Genomic DNA, 21526 nt, shown 5'->3' with positions numbered 1-21526 from the left:
TATATATACATGTTCCTTAAATATAAACAACTTATAGAGGAAATGCTATATTTGTTGAGGCACTTATCAATATGCCGCATTATCCAGAAGGCCTTTATACAGGGCATAACATCAAGAAATTAATTGCAAAAAGGCACATAACTTCTTATTGTACAATCTTACCAATTAAAGAAAAAAAAACTAAAATAATAAAAATGTTTTAGTAATTTACAAGTGCATTTATATATTCGCTTATTTATAAATATACATGCATAAATAATAAAAAAAAAATAAATAGCTATTAAATGTGTCAAGAATAAGAAAGAAAATAGGAACGCTAATCAGTCATTAAAAGGTGTAGCAGAAGGAAATTTACAGACTACTTAAAAGTGCAATCTCCCATCTTTAATATTTGTTATCTACCGTTTTACTCCATGTATTAAATAAATTGTACATTTATACATTAATAAAATATTTCTTTGGACTTCATTGTAAAATAGCCATTTCATTTTTCAACAGATTAATGATACTAATTTTATAATTATTAATTACTATAAAGGCTAAATGATAAATACATGAGATCTAGGAGACTGCACTCGAAACAAGAATTGGTACAAAATTAAATTTTTGCAACACCTTAAAAAAATTCAAGCACCAAAAATCAGTTCTAGATGACTGAGGGATAATTTTACTTTGAAGAATTAGTTAGAATCGTGCATCACCAAATTTTATATTAAATAGTGCATAATTCCATCATACATATTTATATTTATGTTTTAAAAAAAATATCACTTTCCATATTTATATTCACTATTTTACGTGATTTAATTTTATAACTATTATAAAATTAAAATTAATTGTTAAAAAATAGTCAACTTACTTAGAACAGAGCATACACCGTATACATAACACACTTCACTAACTGTATATTACAAGGCGACCAGTATCAGATCGCACTAAGTTGACATATTCAAGGCAAACCAATATCACTCAAGTAAATGTTCACTTTACATTAGCTTCAAGATAAAATTAACAATAAAACAAAAACCACTGCAAGCAGAGTACATTTTAAGGGTAACTCATGATCCTCTGAGTATAAAAATATATATATTAAAAATTGTATTAATTTTCTTAAACGTAGACAGTCTTGAGTTAAAGGCACTTCAAGGGGGGCCAGGAGCAGGTTCCCTGAAGACTGAGATGGAGGGCTTTTCAATTGGAAGAGCTGGCATGATAGGGGATCCACTCGCCTGCTTTTCAATAGTTATTCCTGACCTGTTTAACGTAATAGCCGGAACACCATGTGAAACTTGGGTCACTGTTAGTGCTCTTGGCAGTTTGGGAAGAATCGGTTTAAGATTCTGTGTTCCTGGAATAGGAGGTATCGTAGGGTAGTAAGCTTGCGGAATAGATTTGTTTCGGATCTTCAGAAGAGGTGGCGGCCTCTGCTGTGGGTGATGGTGATGTTGATGCTGCTGTGGGTAACCATAAGGAACATACATTGGTACTTGATACCTTTGGATCGGAGGAGAGAAACGTGGAGTAGGTTGTATCATTCTCACAAGAGATTTAGCCCTATCCAAAGGCGTCATCTGTTTCTTTTCTACCATTGCTGGTGGAGCAACTTTCTTTTGAGCTACTTTCAATGGAGTCACTTCGATCTCACCAGTGTTAGTAATAAGAGGAAACTTTTCATTCCCAGATGTTGGTATAGCAGCTGGTGCAGTGGTGGTGGAGGGTTTATCTGAACTCCCTTCGAAAGCTTTAATTCTATTTTTCACACCATTTAAGTACTTTGTAGCTCGTTCGTCTGCACCCTGATTAAGAGTAAGATATCCTGCTCTCCAGTATTTTTCAAGCATAACAAGATGCCTTAGAAATGATGACTGATTGCCATATGGTTTTTGAAGGTCTTGCCATAATTTTTTAGTTCTTTTGTCAAATTGTATAGTTGATACACATCTTTCCCAACTTCCATCAGGAACAGCAGGGCCTTGAAATTCGAGGTTGGCTTTGAGACCTACATCAGAATAAGGCGACCTCTCTTCCCGACCACCTTGACCTATGTTGAGGTTACTTAGTCGACCAATATTTACATTTCCGAATTTCACCTAAAACATACAAAAATAGTAATGGATTATGAATATTAAAAGTATGAATTTTAATTTTAAATTACAAAACAAACCAATATTGTATTCATTAATCCTATAACGTGAAAAACCTGAGGTTTCAAAAACTTTTACTGGGACATATATTATCGAACACTATGTTTCAAATACAATAGTTCGCTAACTTCAACATCAAGTAATATCTTGAATCAAATAAGAAATGATAGCAGGAACCAGAGTTTAAATAAGATGCAAGAGAAATAAAATCAAATAAAATAAATTTCCACTCTTTTTTTTTATTATTAACTATAAACTTTAAAGAACAATGAAATGTTAAATTTCTGATTTTAAAGAAAGAGAAGAAGTGAGATTGGAAATATTAAAACATGATCTTCTATTTGTGTTAATTATGATTGTACCTGTATTCTGGCTTGTTGTTCTGGCTGATCTCCGAGCAGAGTCGCCAGATTGGTGAGGGACATAACGCTTTCTTCTGATTGGGTCGATGGACCAGCACCATTCGTGCTAGGACCTCCTTCAGTTGAAGTCTTCTTTAGTCCTTTCTTTTTCTCTTCTTTGAGCTGTTCTTCATCAGAATCACTCACAGGAATATCCAAGGACCTTAGAATTCTGAAAATGGACACAATACACACATATATTTTTCTTGCTGTGGTTGAATTATACAAAAATTAATTAATAAAAAAATATATATCATAATCTTCACCAATTAAAATAAACATGAAGTCAGGAAATAAACATTTATGTTTAATTATATGCAGGCGATCACAGAGGATAAATAAAGTCAGTGCATTTTTACATTGAAGTCCCCAGAAGTATTTTAGAAACAAAAACCCGATGCACATCGTATAAATACCACTTACCACATTATATTGTGTTGACATTAATCCTTGCTTGTTTCAGAACAGATATTTCTAAATTATTCACAGTGGTAATACTTCCTCATATTAATTTTCCAAATGAGCCATTCTTGTACCTGGCAGTTTAACACCATTCCTGTTTGATTGAAGCTTTTTTTGTCATTGCTCATTACTTTCTATAACTTTATATGTTACAAATAATTTTTCCTAAATTTTTGGCTTCCCAACAGTATATAATAAGTCTATGTTACAACTATTATTTCCGGAAATGTGTTGTCAACCTGGAAAAACTATTTCTTCTCCCATATCCCTAAGTTAACCATCAAATAATTTTCATAGTTCATATTTATGCATTATTCATTACATATAAAAATGTGAGATAATTAATTATTACAAATAAACAAAATTAAAGTTATTTTGGAGAAATATTGTATTAAAAATCCACATTTAAGCCCATCAGACTATTCCAATGAGGATAAGACTTATCTAATATTTAAGAAAACTTAGTTGTACATTCATGTACTGGGCTTAATCAAAATCGTTGGAGCCATTTCCAGTAAAATTAGAAAAATGTGAAAAATCAATTCTACAAAGTAGCACTATCCGCCAGTCAATTTTATCGAAAAAGCTGCTGTCATACCCCAGGTATATACCAGCCTTAAATATGTAATTTTCCACAATCGCAATACTTTCCCCATCTGTATATTTTATATATGGGTAAATAAATGTAAAAACTATCATAAGGTTGTAAACTACTAAGACACAAGTCTTAGTATTGTGTAAATGAGCTAATAAACAAATGTTTCAATAATTACTCATGTACTTCCTGATAAATTTGGACAGAAAAAGTAATTATTTTAAATTAATTGTTTTGAAATTGTGTATATATAATAAACATCAATATTACTATAAAACTGATATTCATACACCATTCTCATGTGTCCTAGACATTTTTTCTTTATTCAATTTTTTTTTAACATTCAGTTTTCTATATTCTAATTTTAATATTGATATTATAAAAAATAATTGATATATATTTATAAAACATATATTGATATTTTTTCGACATCCCTAGTAGGGAGGTTCTTTTAGTTTGAAGTTCCCTTTTTATTATTTTATTCAAGAGATTTCTGCCTTACAGAAATCTCGTTAGGATACTATGTGGGTTTCATAAAGGGAATCTGACTTCCCTCAACCCCTACAAAAATTAAAAAAAAACAACAGGTGGACTGTTAGACATTTTCTTAACTATATTTTTTATAAACATATTTAGTTTTTAATTGACCCAAAACACATTTTTAGGCCGAACCTAATTTGGAACTAAATGGTGTTCAATTTGTAAAATATAGCCACAGTATAATTTTTCTTTCTTCCTTTATATATATTGTAATATCATATTTTATGAGTAAATAGTTATTTTTTATAGATAAATGATTTTTAGTAGATTTTATGTGATTTATTATTTCAATATGTTTAATTGTGGTATTAAAACTAAAAGCAAGCTAACCAATTTTCACCAGTAAAATACGCAGTCACAAAAGATATTGTGCAAAGCCAAGATGGCGGCACGAGTCCTGCAAAAAGTTCGTTGGATCGCAGCCATGTTGAGCAGATTCAAAGATTTTAAAAACTCTATTTTAACTTCCCATCATAATTGAAATTACAGTAAATTTAAGAAAAAATAGAAGTCAAGAAATAGTGGTAAAGAATAATATTCAAAAAGTAAATCATTTGCAAAAATCCAAAACTGTTGTGCGACAATCGATGTTTACATGGAACATCGAGACAGGTTTTGATTTTTGACATCATTCATTGCTTAGGCGCGGGCGGGGAATGATGTTTCCTGGATGAGGAGGTCCTTATCATCTTTGGTCCAGCTCAAGGGTGGACATTTTGAAAAAGGAGACATCGAAGAGTCACCCACGAACAAAAAAGGATTCTTTGTTTGGATCGCCAAACACATACTTGGGTGGATGAGAAGCCAGATGAAAACTTTTAGAGAACCAAGGTTTTGTTTCGTTAATGTTTATTTACTGAAAGATTGCCCACAGTCAGTGTTAGTTTTGTTATGCCTAAATTTAAATACATGTGTAAAAGAGATATTAATTTAATCAAGTGTTAATTGTAAAAGTGTCTGCTTCTGATTGCCTAGAAACCCACCCTGAGGTTAAGAGTCTATAATATTATATATAATAAAATTAAAAATCTCATATTTATTTAATATTAAATCCTTTATTTAAGGATTTAAATAAAGGACCTTGTCATCTTCAAAAACTATACCTTGGATATGAGAATTAAATTAAAACTATAAAAATTACTTTAATTTTTTAATTATTGCAATATATTGTAATATCCTCTTTTTTTATAAATGGTTATATTTTTTATTTATAAATGATTTTTAGTATGTTTTATTTTATATATCGTTTCATATTGTTTATCTGTTGTATTAAACCAAAAAGCGAACCAATTTTGGTCAGTCAAATATGGTATAAAAATGTATTGTTCAAAATATTCAAGATGGCGGCACACATCCTTCCGAAGTCTATTTGAATTTACTGCTTTGTTGAGAATGTAGGTTGAAGTGTTTTCAACTTTTGTTGTTTCTCAAACACGATTAAAGTACAAATTAAGTCAAGAAGAAATATAAGACAATAAAAATTATTAATGAAATATTTAAATCTTGAATCATCGCAATTGAAGTAGAACTATTGTACTAAAATCAATTTTTTGTTTGCATCATCGGTGGATAAGATGTGTGTTGAAAAATAGTAGAAGACCAATCCTTTGTTTACTGTCAGAGGTACCATCATTAAAAAGAAGACATCGAGAATCGTCAGCCATCAAAGAAGATTATAAATCGGTTAGTTTTGCTCAACATAGGATTTAAGTATATTCGTAAAAGTAGCTAATAATTTAGTTAAGTGTTGTTAGTAGTTAAGTGTTCTGATTGTCTAGAAAACTCACCCTGAGATTAAGAGTCCATAATATTATATATAATTTAAAATAAAATTCTCATATCTATTTAATATTTGTTCTTTTCATTTAACCGTGTTAACTTCAAAGCTATATTTTAGATCTGAGAATAATAAAAAACTAATAAATTCCCCTTTATTTATTTTTAAATATTACAATATATATATATTTTTTTAACAGCGTAAAACAAAAATTAATCATAATATATTTAAGTTAGGCAGGCAGAATTACAAAAATAAAGAAGAACATTACAAATTACGATTTTTCGAGTTTTGGTAATGATAGTGCTTGAGTTGGAATAAATGATGGTAGCATATTTATCATTAATGAGAGCATTGGATATAAAAATTATATAAAGAAATAAAACTTACTTTCGGCGGTAATCCCTGTAGAAAATGCGACCACTTGGAGGAATAGTTGCTGGATCTGCATACTTTAGCCTTAAATTGCTATAGTATCGGCAAAGTTTACACAAAAACAGTTTGTCAGAAAGTCTTGCAGGAATACCATCTTCGGCTAACATAAGGTTCAATCGATCAGTCTCTGATCCTAGGGTGTAAAGATGGTTACGATTAAGGCGTTTTCGACAGATACCGCAAACAGTAAAATAGTCCACCTAGAATAAATATAGAATTCAATTATATATCATAAAACAAAAAAGTTAAATATTTAGTTTGAAAGGTTTTGTTTTTCCTCCTCTATCTATTAGCTATAAAAACCTAGATGGATAGCTTAGTTCTCACTGATCATTGAAACTGATAAATATAGCCCAAACAATACTTTTTCAAATAATATTTTTATTACCAAAATATTATATTAAGTTAAGATAAAAAAAAGTTATAAACATAATAATTGAAGTATTAATTACTACAAATAAAATAAGTTATTTAACAAACCCAATAATGATGCTGAGCACAGAGAGGGAAGTACATAGCGGCTGACTTGTCAAGGTCAATATCCAACTAAACAAAAAATATAAAATTAACATTACAAAGTTTAATACTATATTGTGAAATACAAAGAGACACATGTAGATTACATCCAGTAATAAACAATGGCTTGGTTTACCCAAGTCAGTTTTATGTCATAAAAAATTATTACTACTACTGTATTTATAATTAAATTGTAAGAATGTAATGAACGTTATTATGAATTTTTAATCCCATTATACCAGGAATCTCATAAAGTATTAAGGTCAGGTTCAATGATGAAAACTTAATGACAATATTGCAACTATTAAGAAGCCACAGAAATCTCACGTTTATTTGCCTTCTGCATTTATACATTAAAACCTAATACAATCAGTTAGTTTCTTCTTACTTTAATAAGAAGCAGATAATTAAAAACTTTTCTTTTTCAATTCTTCCACATTGTTAAAGAAGAAAATCACACAGAACATAATTTATTTTTTTACAGTTACAATTAATTAAATACAATCTGTTCAGAAGCACAGATTAGTAGATTGTGAACATCAATATATTATATTAATTATCATTACAATATGAATTATCATAATGTTAGAATACATTTGAAATCTTCAGTTTTTTTTTTTAATTGATAATTAATGTTTAAATATGTGATATTTCCTGTTAAATATATAATTTTTATATCAGGAAAAGTATATTTACCTTATCACTTTGAATCTTGTTTGTAATGCTTTTCTTGAGTTTGACAAGCCATTTTTTCTTGACAGTATGAGTCGCTTGTAAGGAACAATGGTTGACACAACACTGGGAACTTGCAGGGGGACGTACTTTAGTTTTTCCCCCAGAAGTTCCCGCTGTCGCATTAGCTTTTGAAGGACAGTTTGCTTTTCTATCAACATACCTATAGCAGGCGTCACATAAGCAAGATTCTCCTGTAAGATGTGGCTCATCTGGAACATAGATGAGACTCACCATTAATATCTACACAATGAAAAATTCATGAAGAATAGTATCAAAATACGTGGTATTATTTATCCGTCATGGAGAAATGGACGACTTTTTAATTGGTAAATAATTTTCTATAACTAATATATTGCTACTAGTATAATATTGAGCCATTCAAGACAAAGCAATGTAGTAAAAAGAAGAGAGGATAGAACTCAATCCACAGCAATTAATAGACATCAGTCTAAACAAAAGTCTGAGATGGCACTAAGTCAATATCTTTTACAAAAATATCTTCAAAATATAAGAATTGACACCAAATAGATAAAGAAATATTTATTTAAAGGATAAAGAGTAACTGAAAGAGGTTTCAGGAATGGAATTTTACAAGGGAGCATTTTTTTTTTTTTTTTTTTTTCCCCCCCAACAAATGGTATTATCAGGTGATGTGGTCTGCTGTTTCCTGACTATATTGCCTGCTGGTTATATAAATTTTCTGCCATTGACAAATTAAAGGGTCAATTACCCACTTTATAGAAACTGAGCATGCTCCAGAAGGTCTTCATAACCCAAGCTGATCCAGACCTCGTAGAACAAACATTTTTTACTACAGCCCAATTAGAATCTGGACCACAAGCAGGGGATCATTAATAGTTAATAGCTAATATGTCAATATGAAATATTTTATTTCAATAACAATTTTAGAGATAAGTGTAAGAAATAATAAATTCAAAGGTAACTTACTCTCAAGGATTTTCTTTTGTCTTTCAGACTTCAGCTGAGCAACGTGACAGGGAGTGTCAAGACAGCCAAATTTCCCAAAACAATAACTACATACATCAGAACACAGTCTTCCAGGATGAATGGAAAACGAAGAACTCTTCTCAGGGATAATAAGGTTAGATTCCTTACCAGCACTGTAAAAGAACAACATTTTAGAAATGAAGATAATTAGTACTGTGAATACAAAAAAAAAAGTTTAAAATTAATATTCCATTGTTTATTGACACACGTTCAATTTAAAAAATAAATAACATTAAAGTATTCAGCTCAGAAACAATTATTAATTACCGTAGTTAATATTAACTCTCAATGTGAAAATTTATTAGTAAAGTCAACCCCTAAAATATTTATATTTGGAACTCAACATCCCAAACCGAACAATTTAATTTTTTTAAATTGTTAAAGGATTTTCAGTACAACTATAATGTAAATATAATATTTTTGTCCAAATTACCCTCTAACTATACAGTATTACAATATACAGTGATAATACAGAATTACAGAACAATTCTTTCATCGGAATAAATTATTCCTGAGGTATTCATATAAATAATGAATACTTAAATAAAAATATATAAGTCAATTAAACATGAGACAGGATAAAGGGTCTACATAAGAAAATTCACCAAATAATAAGTAGACAAATAATTTTTTACTTATTTATAATCCTAAGTGAAACTATTAAAAAAAAAATTTTGGTAGAAGCCAAAGCAGAATCTAAGTTTAGAAGAATTTCAAGACATATAATTATAACTCATATTAAATTACAATTTTCTACAGGAATGCTGGATGTATCCATTAAAAACGTACCAGCCTGACCTATCAAACCTACAACTTGGGAAAACCAACCACAACCTGAAGACTGAAGCCCAGGCTGCTGCAAGACATCCTGTTATAAATTCTATATTTATCAGTTCTGTTATTGCCACCCTAAAATTTGATTTTATCTTAATTTCTTTCTTTTTTCCCTGTTCATCTTTTTTTCCCCCCATTAGAAGGCTATTATTTATTTTGTTATTAACTTTACTTTTATCTTTTATTAAGAATTATTACTTTAATCTATTTATTTAATCTTATTTTTTTTGTTTTATTTATAACATTATATATAGTTAGGGGTGTCTTTTGTATGAGACTATACCCACCCCCATAATCATTTGTTTAAAAAAAATGTACCTCTTACACTAACCATGTAAGGTCCACCAGACCTCTGTAATTAAATAAACAAATAAAATATCTAATTATTTTCTTTATCTAGAAATCATTCTTTTTCTGGATATTTCTACTTCGTACATGTAATTACCTGTATTTCAAGGTTAATGATATGCCGTTTTAGTATAAACGCAACGGGACAAGTCTTTGTTGAAATACATGTGTATCTAGGAAATTAATTTATTGCATGAGTAAGCGTAAGTACTAGATGAAATTTAGTCAGATTTATACTTGGGTACATCTACACCATCATCCAATTTTTTCCCCAAATTCCAGCTAAATGTAATGTAAATAAGTGTATTTAGCCAAACTAATGGATGGAATTTACTAAAATTTATATGGGCCAAATCAACACTAATCCCCAACTTACTACAAAATTTGAGCCAAGTGGAGTGAACCTTTATCGAAATATCGAAAAATAGTTTTTTTGTTAGACAATCCACAGTGAAGGTGATGTTTGCCTAGTTATCTACAGATAACCATCTTATTCTAACAATATTGGGGGAGGGGTCAAGTTTTTCATTTTGTGGGACCGCCACTTAATGAAAAAAGTCAACGCCCTAGGCAGGATTCGAACCGGCGCCGCCTGCAGATTTCAGACTTAAAGACCTGCGCCTAACCTCTGAGGTATGACGGCGTGAAAATACGTTTACGCATAGATAAGCGAAAGTAGCGAGGTCGATTAGGAAAACCTCAATCTTAAAAATTTCATCAAAATCGGATCAACAGTTCGATGGATTATACCCGAACAGAAATTTGAATAAAGACTGACTGGGACCAACTATATTCCTCAATGTCGAAAACTTAAAATGCGAAAGAAAATTTTCGATTCTGAGGAGTAATTTTTTTTATAAATTCCTTCATGAATACAAAGCGTTCCCTAAAATGAAAAACTGTTGTTTCATCATCTGCATGAAGCGTGATCAATAATTTTAAATACCTATAAAAACATCAAGAAAACTGTCATGATACAGAACCAAGAAAGAAAAACTGAAAAATGCAATGAACGGTTATACTATACCAACCTTTATACAAATAAATATACAATCATGTATGAGGGAAAGTAACTTCCATGTATATCTAACAAATATCATTTATTCATGTTCCTTATATACACCCATCAACCATTCTGGGGTATTCCCCATCCTCAGGATGTCCCTCTTATTCATACATTAAATCAATACTACTACTTCATTTCATCTATCCAATATACTCCTTATGTTTAATAATACCCATAACAATTCATGTCTACTCTTTAAAAACTGTATTATATTTTATATAAAATTATTAAAAGGAGCATCGATTTATTATGGGCATTGTGACACTAATAGTAGATATGTAATGGATAATCTTCACAATAATTGGATGTCAAGTATTATAATATTTCTTTTATGGATATTACTAAAAATAAGGCGTATGAAGAGTATTAGTAGGTATTCCTTTAACCTAAAGAATGAGAGAGACATCCTGAGGAGGGAGTAAAAATCTTAACAGTTAGTGGAATAGACCAGCAACGATGTGAACAAATATTTGTCCTATATAGGTATGGAAGAATTATTAAGTAAGTACTAGATGAAATTTAGTCAGATTTATACTTGGGTACATCTACACCATCATCCAATTTTCCCCCCAAATTCCAGCTAAATGTAATGTAAATAAGTGTATTTAGTCAAACTAATGTCATAACGCATAATATTTTCAACATTGAAATTTTTAGAAATAAAATAAATTCTAATGCTTATAGAAAAAAAAAAGTTTTAAAACTACGTTCAAACTAACTTACTGAAGCTCAGTTTTTGTGATGACGTACAACTATCTACATTATACCTTAAGATGACCGACTCAAACAACTTACATGACTTTCACAATCGCTATGGGTGCCAAGACCAAAATAAATATTTTTTGCTGTATCAAACATAATGCTGGTCCGAATATTTCTTTTATCTAAGAGGACTCCTATAAGTCCCAAGTAAGAATTCGAATCCCGTTTGGTGGTCGTAGACTCCTATGGATGGAAACCAGAGCATAACCTGGATCTAAATTCATCAGGCTTCTTTGGAATATCTTTGTCAACATGAACCTTTTACAATATTTTCTTAGAACGTTACAGTTAAAACACTTCATGTGCACCCAGAAGCTCTACGAAATTAGATACAAAGCTAGGGGGAACTCATTGCAGGATTTGTATTTTTTCTATTCGTAAAAATCCTTTTATTTCAAGCATTTAACAATTTATTTAGCATCGTGAACCCCACCTTAATTAGCATCCTTTAAAGAGGCATGCTCACGTTTTAATTATTTTTTTTTTTTTTTACGTCTCACCCTTTTTTTCTTGTAAAAGAATATTCGAAGTCCTGTTCAATGGATGAATTTTTACCTCTTCGCCCCATTTTAAAAATACCTTTTCCTCAAGTTGAGATATCACTAGTATATTACAGAAGAAATGTTTTAAAATAAAATTATATTGAGGATAAAAGATAGTAACATCAACTATCAAGAAAATCCTGATAGTATGATAGAGCAAATGTTGGCTTACACAAAGATAGCTGACCATAGATAATATATATGAGATGTTTGGGGGTACGGTCAGACAATAATACAAACAAGTTGAAAAAAAAAAAACTATTTAACTTAGATTGTTATATAGTTAACTTACACAACTATGGAGACTAGACAACTTTATACTATTAATGTCACCGTGGAAACTCAACTTAACCAAAAAGATGTTATGATTTCTAAATACACTTGGCACCTGATACATGATCTATAACTAACGCTCTTCAGTCTTATACTTTATAAAATAATATACTTCTACTTATTGGTGTTTTTATTTAATGGAGATCTATTTTAAGGTTATTGTTTCAAAAATATGAAAACATGATAGTAGAGAAAATATTTTTACTTAATGAAAAAAACAATTCAAGTTGGGAATACTTTCGACACTTAGTGGTGGTTGACGATCTTTTGCAAAATTGATTTAGAAAAATAAGGTTTTTAAGAGGTATTAAAATTGACCATTAAATTTAGGAAACGTATATAAAACATATACCTGACGTTAGGAAGTTTCTTCTTCTCGTGAATTAACTTACGTCTTTTCATCGATCTCCTTGTATTTTTTTTGTTTAAAGTTGTTCAAAAACAGCTAAAGCTTTCCAGGTTTTTTACAGAAATGAAAGACGAAAAATCGACCAAAATTTTATTTAATAAGCGAGATTCGCCTCATAATTTAATGTGGAGATATCACTAGTCAAAAAAGATGAATTGATTATTACACTAAACATAGATTTGATTTAATAGACATTGACATTACAAAAGTTTCACTTAACATTAAGTTACATGCAGGTCATTTACCGGTGGCTATCGAATTAAATAGAACATGGCTTTTTTTAACGCGACCAATCGATTAAAAGGATTTATAAGATATTAAACGATCTTCTTCATTTACTATTCATTTCTGTTCCAATTATTCAGCCAGCGGCGGTAAAGGGAGATAAAGGGTTTTTTCGACTTACGCAATAACCAACGGACTGAAACAATACAGGCTAATGTAAGGGAGTAAACCAATTACACCAGTTAAATAATTTTTAGAAAACATTAATTAATTAGAATATACTGATGTACTATAAACTAGCTTACTAACAGAATAACTGGAGTAGAAAGAGATTAGTTAAAACATCGCTAGGTAAGTAAGTAAGTAAAAAATTATAAACAATAAAATAATGCATTATTAAAATACTGAAGAACACTTTTTTTTTCTTAATAAAATATAATTCTTGAACCTACAAAAAAAGTTTTTTTTCTTAACCCATGACACTCAAAATATAAATTTAACTTTTAAATAAAGGATACTAAGATGTAGATGAGAAAACACATCCTTCAGTACCCAGATATAGGATTGGGAGATACGCCTGATTTGCAGCTTAACAGTAAATCACAATTCACACAAAGAATCTCCATGATAACCAATCTTAAGTACTCCTGTATCTAGTTTTCACGATTTTACTACTCTACTTGGTAGTATAAAGTACTTTACAAACAAGTAGAAGGTGTTAAAAGGACTTAGTTTTATTTGGGAAAAAAAAAGTAATTTATTGGAAGATTGTTGATTGACATGTGTAATATATAACATTAAGATGGTTCAGGTGTGGTAAAAAAAAAATTCAAATAGTAATTATTTAATAATAGTAACTATTTAATTTGAATGTTGTGCCCCATATTGGAGGGCTTAGTGAATGGAAGTAAACACAAAAATCAATTTTAAAAATAAAAAACTTCATTTTTGTATTTACTTCCATTCATTAAGCCCTGCAACATGGGGAAGTTTTTTTTTGTTTTGTTTTTTATTTTACCACACATGGACCATCTTACTTTTATATAACAATTTATTTATTTCTTTTGGAAAATTTTAATGATTCAGAGAAAATAAATAATTTATGCTTCAATTGGAAATGAAACTAATTATTATACGCTGGAAGATTTCTTTCGACCTAAAATCAGACCAGAACAGGAATGATCTGTGCACAGGTTGGGGATTAAGGAGCCAGTATCCCCTCCAGCACATAACCATCCTTCCTCTTCTCCTCCAGCCCTACAGGAGGCTCTCTGGATCAAAGCTGAAGTTGCATCTGCCAGAATAAAAATATTCCATTTCTATCGATTTACTGAATCTCAAATAAAAAGTTTCCACTCCTTTTTTACTACAATGTGCTCCAACTCTCCATTCATTTCCTTATTAATGCCAGGAACTGATTACAGGATTGAACAGGAAGCCCATTATCGTTTTTATTTTTGTAGCTTTACTCGTCTAATTTAATATACACCAACTGTACTGTAACCACCCCTCTATAAATGAGGGCAACATTAGCAATATAATTAAAATCAATTATGGTCTAGTAAAATTGTATAAGATTTCGTAAAGGAATTAAGTGTCAAATTAACTATGTAATGAATACTTTTTAAAGGAAAATTCATTGTGTATTTATAAGAATACCAAAAAATACTATTATCATTCTATTTCAAAATATGAACTTGCTTGTATTAAGTTTAAGTGAAAATACAATCTAAATAAATTATATCAGCTCACACTAGGGTTAATATTTAATAAGGGTGGTAAAACATCCTTACATGATCAATACAAACAGGTTAATGATAAATTTAAGCATTTTAATTTTCAGTAGAAGTGAATTATTAATTTTCCATGATGAATCCACTCCATTCTTTAATGAACTTTGAATAGAAAATTAATTAAAATAAATTTTAAAAAATATATATTCCTAAACGATTTTTTTTTCTATTTTATTCCTGAAATATCTAGCTCATTGGATTATCTAACTCCAGCAGCTAATAGTGTAGTATACAAATATAATATAAAATATAGATTAGATAAGACTCTCAATAGAAAAACCAAATTGTGGGAAGATGAAGTTAAAATATAGGATACAAATAAATGAGAAGCAAACGGGCACCTATTGATAATTTTGTGAACACTAGGTTTTTTTGTTATATACCTGACTAACCAAAGTTATGCTTCTGTATTGACCAAATTGTTACATTATAAGTAATAAATAAATAATAATAATGAGTCAGTATTAGTTAACTAATAACATTGAGCAACAAATAAAATGTCTTGCTCAAAAATAATTATTAAAAAATTTAAGTAACTATGTAGTATGTTGTTTATTTTAATTTATGTAATCAAAAAGGCGACTTCCATTTTCGAGATTATAACCAAGGCGTTGTAAATTAGTTCTCTATGTCTATTTTTTCTAAAAAAAATAAAAATAAATAAATAATAAATAAAATAATACCGAGGAAAAGTGGACAATTTTACCAGCATTTTTTGGAACAAGACATTACCTAAACGGTTATAAGTCCATGGTAATGAGGGTCCCTAAATGGATTCTGAGTCCACTGATGAGAACAGCTAACTAACATTGTTGGTGTAAAGGTAAGTATTGAAGATAAACTATGGATTACAATTCATTCATACCAATTTGCGTTCATTGATTCTGTGTGGTTGAGTTAAAAGTGATGAGCATGGTGAGATAACTCCAAGAAATTTGTTTTTGTTTTGATGGAGCTGAGATATCAGAACCGTAGGAGTGAACCTTTGCTAGTAGACTACTGTAGGACTGTCCATGGAGATATCCCAGCATTACATGAGGCAGGAAAAGGAAAACTTCTCATAAAGTCATCACTTGATAGAGGTGCAGGAATAGTCTTTGAAGTAAGTTCCACATTTATTAACAAATACAGACAACATAGCAAAACAAGCAAATTTCCCTAAGAAAACTGTGAACAGGTCATATTTATTATATGTCTGGGAAACAGAAGTGAACGAAAAAGTTTTAAAATTAGATTCGTTTTCTAGATCCAAAATTAGTAACCATTGGCCAATTGGGTTCTGGAAACATTCAGAATTTTTTTTTTTAATATTGTTAAGAATAATCAATAAAATTAATTAATCAGCTGATATTTAACAAATAAATGAATAATTTAGTACTATTGTTACCTTGCGCCTTTTGATTCATCTTGATTGATTGTCTCGTGTTCTTCTGCATGTCCGTTACTAGTAACTAATCCACTTCCACTAGGTGCAGAACTGGGGACGTCTGGAAATAAAAATTTAATATATTTTTTACATAAAAATGATTTTTTTATTTTTATATAAAATTATTGATGAAAATATTTTTACCATTGTCATGATGTACTTTATTAGATACATTTTTGCGAATGCTCGCTATATCATTTAAGTGTGTAATTGGAACTCCATCAGTTGCAGGAATCTGAAAGGTAAGAGAAGGTAGATTATAAAACAATAAACATGCAAATGAAACACTAAAATAGAGAGTTTAATCAGGGGGTCTGGATGAAACATTTTAAGGAATTAAGAAGTTAAGACACATCATTAGTAAAAAAAGAAAATTATAAACTTCAGGGCAACAGTATTATGAGTAAATCCATATAAATGTCTCCTATACTGAGGAAAGTATCCAGGATTGAATGTTATGATCATACAAGAAATAACGCTCTCTTCCATAGCTTATTCGATAATATGATACAACAATAGATTGATTCTTAAAACAAAAATATTGTAAACAAGATTCAGAAAAGAGAAGAAAAACTACATGATCCTTGAAAACAATGGGAAACTGAATATTCTGAAGTCTTAAAATTATTCTGAAACTCAAAAAATTAATAAAGACAAATAGAAAGTTGCTTTCAACAAGAGAAACTTAGCAAAACTAGTTGGATAGATTGCAGAATCTGGGCACTCTAGAATATCATGGCACATTGACACCCCTTAAAGCAACTAACTCCACTGGTAAAATAAACTAGAATCCTTCAAATGTTGCAACAAGCTAAGCTGTTTTTAAAAAGGGATCCTTCAATAAAACTATCATTTTAAAAGAAGTAAACTATTATACAGATGTACAGGAAAGCAACAAGGATAGTTAAATTATTTCTTAGTTTATTATTGAAGTGTTTTCTCAATATATAATATACAATAACTCATTTTAATCGAGGGAGAACTATTTTTTTTTTTAATTTTTAAAATACCAATTAATTCTTTGGTAGTACAATCACATCAATAACCACTTGTCCAAACACACATTAATCCGAACTAGAAAAAAAAAGTCTGATATAGTATGAACAGAACAAGATACACAGTAAGCCAAAGATAGAACTGGAAACACAAAATGGCCTGTCTAGTAGAATTTCCAGGAATTTTCTTAAGCTATATGCATTCACACCCTTCTCGTAGTTATTTTCTGATAATTCCTAATATTCTTTGATAAAAAATATAATACCAATAAAGTATGATTTCAATTCAATCACAGTAGTCAATGGGCAATACAGAATGATTTGTGGCAACAATTCCTTCTACAACACCTAAGAGAAGTAATAAATTTCATCAAAAATCAAAACAGATAAAAATAAATGAGTTCTTAAAATATATATATATTTATTATATATATAATAAAATATTTTTATGCAGATTCAGGTTTTCAAGAGAGAATATATCCACTTAATGAAGTTGTAATTAGAAGTTAAAATTACCTCTGAACAGATACGGTATTCAAGCTCGCCCATACTATCTTCTGATCTCCGATATACCATCCTCTTTTTATCCCCAGTTCTATTAAGTTTTATCACAGCCTTCAGTGTTCCTGTGTAACCATCCCTCTTTGGTTTTTCTTCAGGTTGTTGTGGAGTTAAAGATTTTAAACCAAGAGCTTGTAAAACAGATTCTTTCATTTGCCTTTGTTCATTAGTTAATTCCTCATATTTTGTATCTACAGCTTTATCTTTATCCATAATTTCGTTAAGCACATCCTCAGCTGTTTTTGGATCTGTTTTTTCCTGACTATCATTTAAGGCAATATTTTCATCATTATTATTAATCACAGCCACATTTAACTCATCTGCCTTCTGTTGCTCATCAGCTATATTATCACAGGATTCAGAAGTTCCATTAGGAATGGATTCAACTGGAAGCTGATCATTTTGACAAGGTTCTGTTGTAGGAGAAAAAGGAACAATATCCTGAGTTTTAGGTTCATGGAGTTTTGTTTCTTCAGTGGAATCCGGGAAAATGTGGTCTGATTCATCTTCTAAAATTCCATCTTCATGTTCGTCAGATACAGAGCTATCCAAATCTAAATCATCTGGCAAACTTAAGGAAAAATCAGGGAAGGAGTCATCCAAAGAGGGCTTAACATCAGATGTAGAGTCTGCATCAACTTGTGGTTCTTCTTTTATATCAATATTAGATTCCATTATTTCAGCTGCAGTTTCATGATTCAATTCCATAACATTTTCAGTCATTTCTGATATATCAGTTTCTGACAGTTGCTCCACTGTTTTATTGCCAACATCAGAAATCTCACTCTCTTTATAAATATCCTCAGAATTTTCCCCATTCTCCATTTTTTCTAAATCGTTTGTAGCTTCAGGTACATTTAATTCTCCATTTGTAACGGTCATACTGTCTTGTGTATCCATGGGCTGATCATTTATTGAATTTCCAATGGGCATGCTGTCACATTTATCAGAAACTTGTTCAACTAGCAATACTGAAGTATCTTCATTTCTCTCACAGGATATTATCAGTTCTTTTCTCTCATTTTCAACAGTCTCAGTTTCTCTAATATTAACAATTGTATCCTTATTAACTTTTTCTTCTAAAGGCAAATTATTAATATCCTTTTCGTTTAAACACAGTTCTTCAGGCATATTTTTTTCCTCCAATGGAATTTCTAGAGAAACTTCGGTACATGAATCATCTGCATTTTTTTCTTCAGCTACAATCTCTGCTGGAGCAATGTTTTTTTCAGTTGCAATCTCAGCTGAAGAAATGTTTTCTTCAGTTGCAATCTCAGCTGAAGAAATGTTTTCTTCAGTTGCGATCTCAGCTGAAGAAATGTTTTCTCCAGTTTCCATATCGACTGTGGCAATGCTTTCTTCAATTGCAATTTCACTTTCAGGAACAACCTCAGAACAAGAAGAAGCTTCAGACATAATATTTTCAGATTTTACAACAACAGCTATGGATATAATGTTTTCAGATTCAACTTCTTTATCTTGTTTTCCTGTAAGTAAAACATCATTTTCATCATTTTCAGAGGGTAGATCTACTTCTTTTTCTAACTTAGGCATTGCAACGTCTTCAGTACAAGTATTGCTCAAAACTGGTTCTATTTTGTCACTATTGTCTAAAATTAATGATTCATCACTTTCCTTATCTAAAATAGGAATATCTGAAGTTTCCAAAATTTCCGAAACATCCTCTTCCTCTTCATCATCCTCATCTGCATTTATTTTATCTAAAGATGGAAGGGAGGAATGAGATCTATCCAGATTTTCAGATTTTGCTTTTATTTGTTTCTTAACTTTTCGAACCCACATGGAATCTCTTTTCCGCCGTTTTCGTTTTTTCTTTACATCATCCTCAGGACTTTTCAGTTTTTCTTCAGTTTTTATAACAATATCTGATATATCTGATGTACCACGGCTCATTTCTGAGTCTGTACTATCATCAATTTCATCGTTACTGTCATTCTCAGGACAAACATTAGAGTTTGAGTCAGTTTTGTCCTGTCCGCCCCATTTCTTTTTTCCTTTAGCATCTTTTGATAAATTTCTAATACGCCTTTGTTGTTTTAAAGCTAGTAATTCTTTACGTTTCTTACCACTTCGGAGAGACGAGTGATGAATCCTAACAGAAAATCTTCTTTCAATTTTTCTTGTTGGTTTCTTAGGGGATGTTTTTTTATCAATTGTTTTATCAGCAGGAGGTCGACCTCTTCTTCTTTCAATAGAAGTATTCCTTGATTCCGAAGAATCTGATTCAGAACCTTCTTTGGCACTTCGAAGACGCTTGACAGCTGGTGAGGTTCCATTCATACTCTCAGTCCTTTTTCTCTTCATTGTTTCCTTTGAATCTACTTTATTTTTTCCACTTAATGGGGGTCTACCTGGTCCTCGTTTTTTACCTTCCATTTCTTCAAGTGCTGATTTATTTCTTGAGATCAAACGGTCAATCAAACTTGGCCGGCCAAGTATAAGACGTTTAGCAGACAGGGCAGTGAAGGAATCTGGATCTATAAGAGAACCACTAGAGCGTGTTTTTCTTTTATTAGATGAACCAACAAGGTCTGAATCTGCTGAGGTCATGCAACCACAGTCGGTGAGAGATGAGAGGTCGCAGGTCACAAAGCGCAGAGCGGTCGCAGCCCCTCCTCGTTCAGTGTCCCCGTACATCTCTCAGTTAACCCCTCAAATTTCATAGTATAAAGCTGCGAGGGAGGGGCAGTCAATCAAGTTGCCTAAAAAAAAAAAAAAAGAAATACAAAATTCAAATAATAATTTAATTAGGAATCCGTTAATATTCTTGGTATTTTTAGATACAAAAATACACAATATTCAATTATAAAATGTTTAAAAACAAACAATAGGAAATCATTTATAGATAAATTACATAAATGGCAATATACCAGTTCTTGTGATTTAATACTGATGAAGAATTGTAGTACAAGTAAAAAATTGTATAAGTCATTATGTACTCAATATTAGAGGTAATATTGTTTAAAATATAAAATAAGACATCATGAGGAAAACAGTGTTGCCAAAAATATTACTACCATAGAAAGCTGTTTGAAATTCCAAGAACAAGAGATTTTTAAAAACTTAATTGGTTTGTAAATATTTGCAACAAATAAAATTTTTTCAAGATAATAGGTTGGGTTATGAGGAGCTGAAATGGATTACTAATCACTTCAGAATTTAGTTAAGCAATACAAGTTAAGTTCTAATAAGTAAAGAAACCAATAAAAACATTCTGACAGACCTAAACATAGGATACATTTAGAATTGGGCAAATGATAAAGTTCGATGAACTATTTTAAATGCCATATGTAGATGGTTGAGCATATGTGATACAGGAGATGGTCTGGATGCGCGCACAAACACACACACACACACACACACACACACACACACACACACACACACACACACACAACCCGACGTTCACAAGAGCTGGAAGATCATCCATCATCGATCTGACGTTTGTGAGTGGTCGCCTGCACCGGATCGGAACTTGGAAGGTTTGTGGGCTTTATACAAATAGTGACCACCAGGCTATATTGATCACACTGGATACGCCTACAAGAAAGAACAGTTCTAAATCGAGATCCAACAGCTGGAACACGAAGACATTCGA

General features: G+C 30.7%; 1 protein-coding gene across 1 annotated transcript in view; it reads right to left on the bottom strand.

Annotated features, from left to right (window-relative positions):
* Nucleotides 1-6: 6 nt before the first annotated feature.
* Nucleotides 7-21526, bottom strand: part of LOC106682985 (enhanced adult sensory threshold) — a 30751-nt gene continuing 9231 nt past the window's right edge. Inside the window, exons 2-10 of the mRNA XM_014424170.3 lie at nt 17863-20630; nt 16496-16586; nt 16313-16412; nt 8554-8726; nt 7567-7814; nt 6835-6900; nt 6310-6554; nt 2507-2717; nt 7-2090 (exon numbers count right to left, since the gene is read on the bottom strand). Coding sequence (XP_014279656.1) covers nt 1143-2090; nt 2507-2717; nt 6310-6554; nt 6835-6900; nt 7567-7814; nt 8554-8726; nt 16313-16412; nt 16496-16586; nt 17863-20565 — 4785 coding nt within the window. The 5' untranslated portion in view covers nt 20566-20630 and the 3' untranslated portion in view covers nt 7-1142. The remainder of the gene's footprint in view (nt 2091-2506; nt 2718-6309; nt 6555-6834; nt 6901-7566; nt 7815-8553; nt 8727-16312; nt 16413-16495; nt 16587-17862; nt 20631-21526) is intronic.

The sequence above is a fragment of the Halyomorpha halys genome, unplaced genomic scaffold (genome assembly GCF_000696795.3).
Source record: "Halyomorpha halys isolate HHAL.00 unplaced genomic scaffold, Hhal_1.1 Scaffold456.1, whole genome shotgun sequence".
NCBI lineage: Eukaryota > Metazoa > Arthropoda > Insecta > Hemiptera > Pentatomidae > Halyomorpha > Halyomorpha halys.
This window is presented reverse-complemented; position numbering and strand designations above follow the sequence as displayed.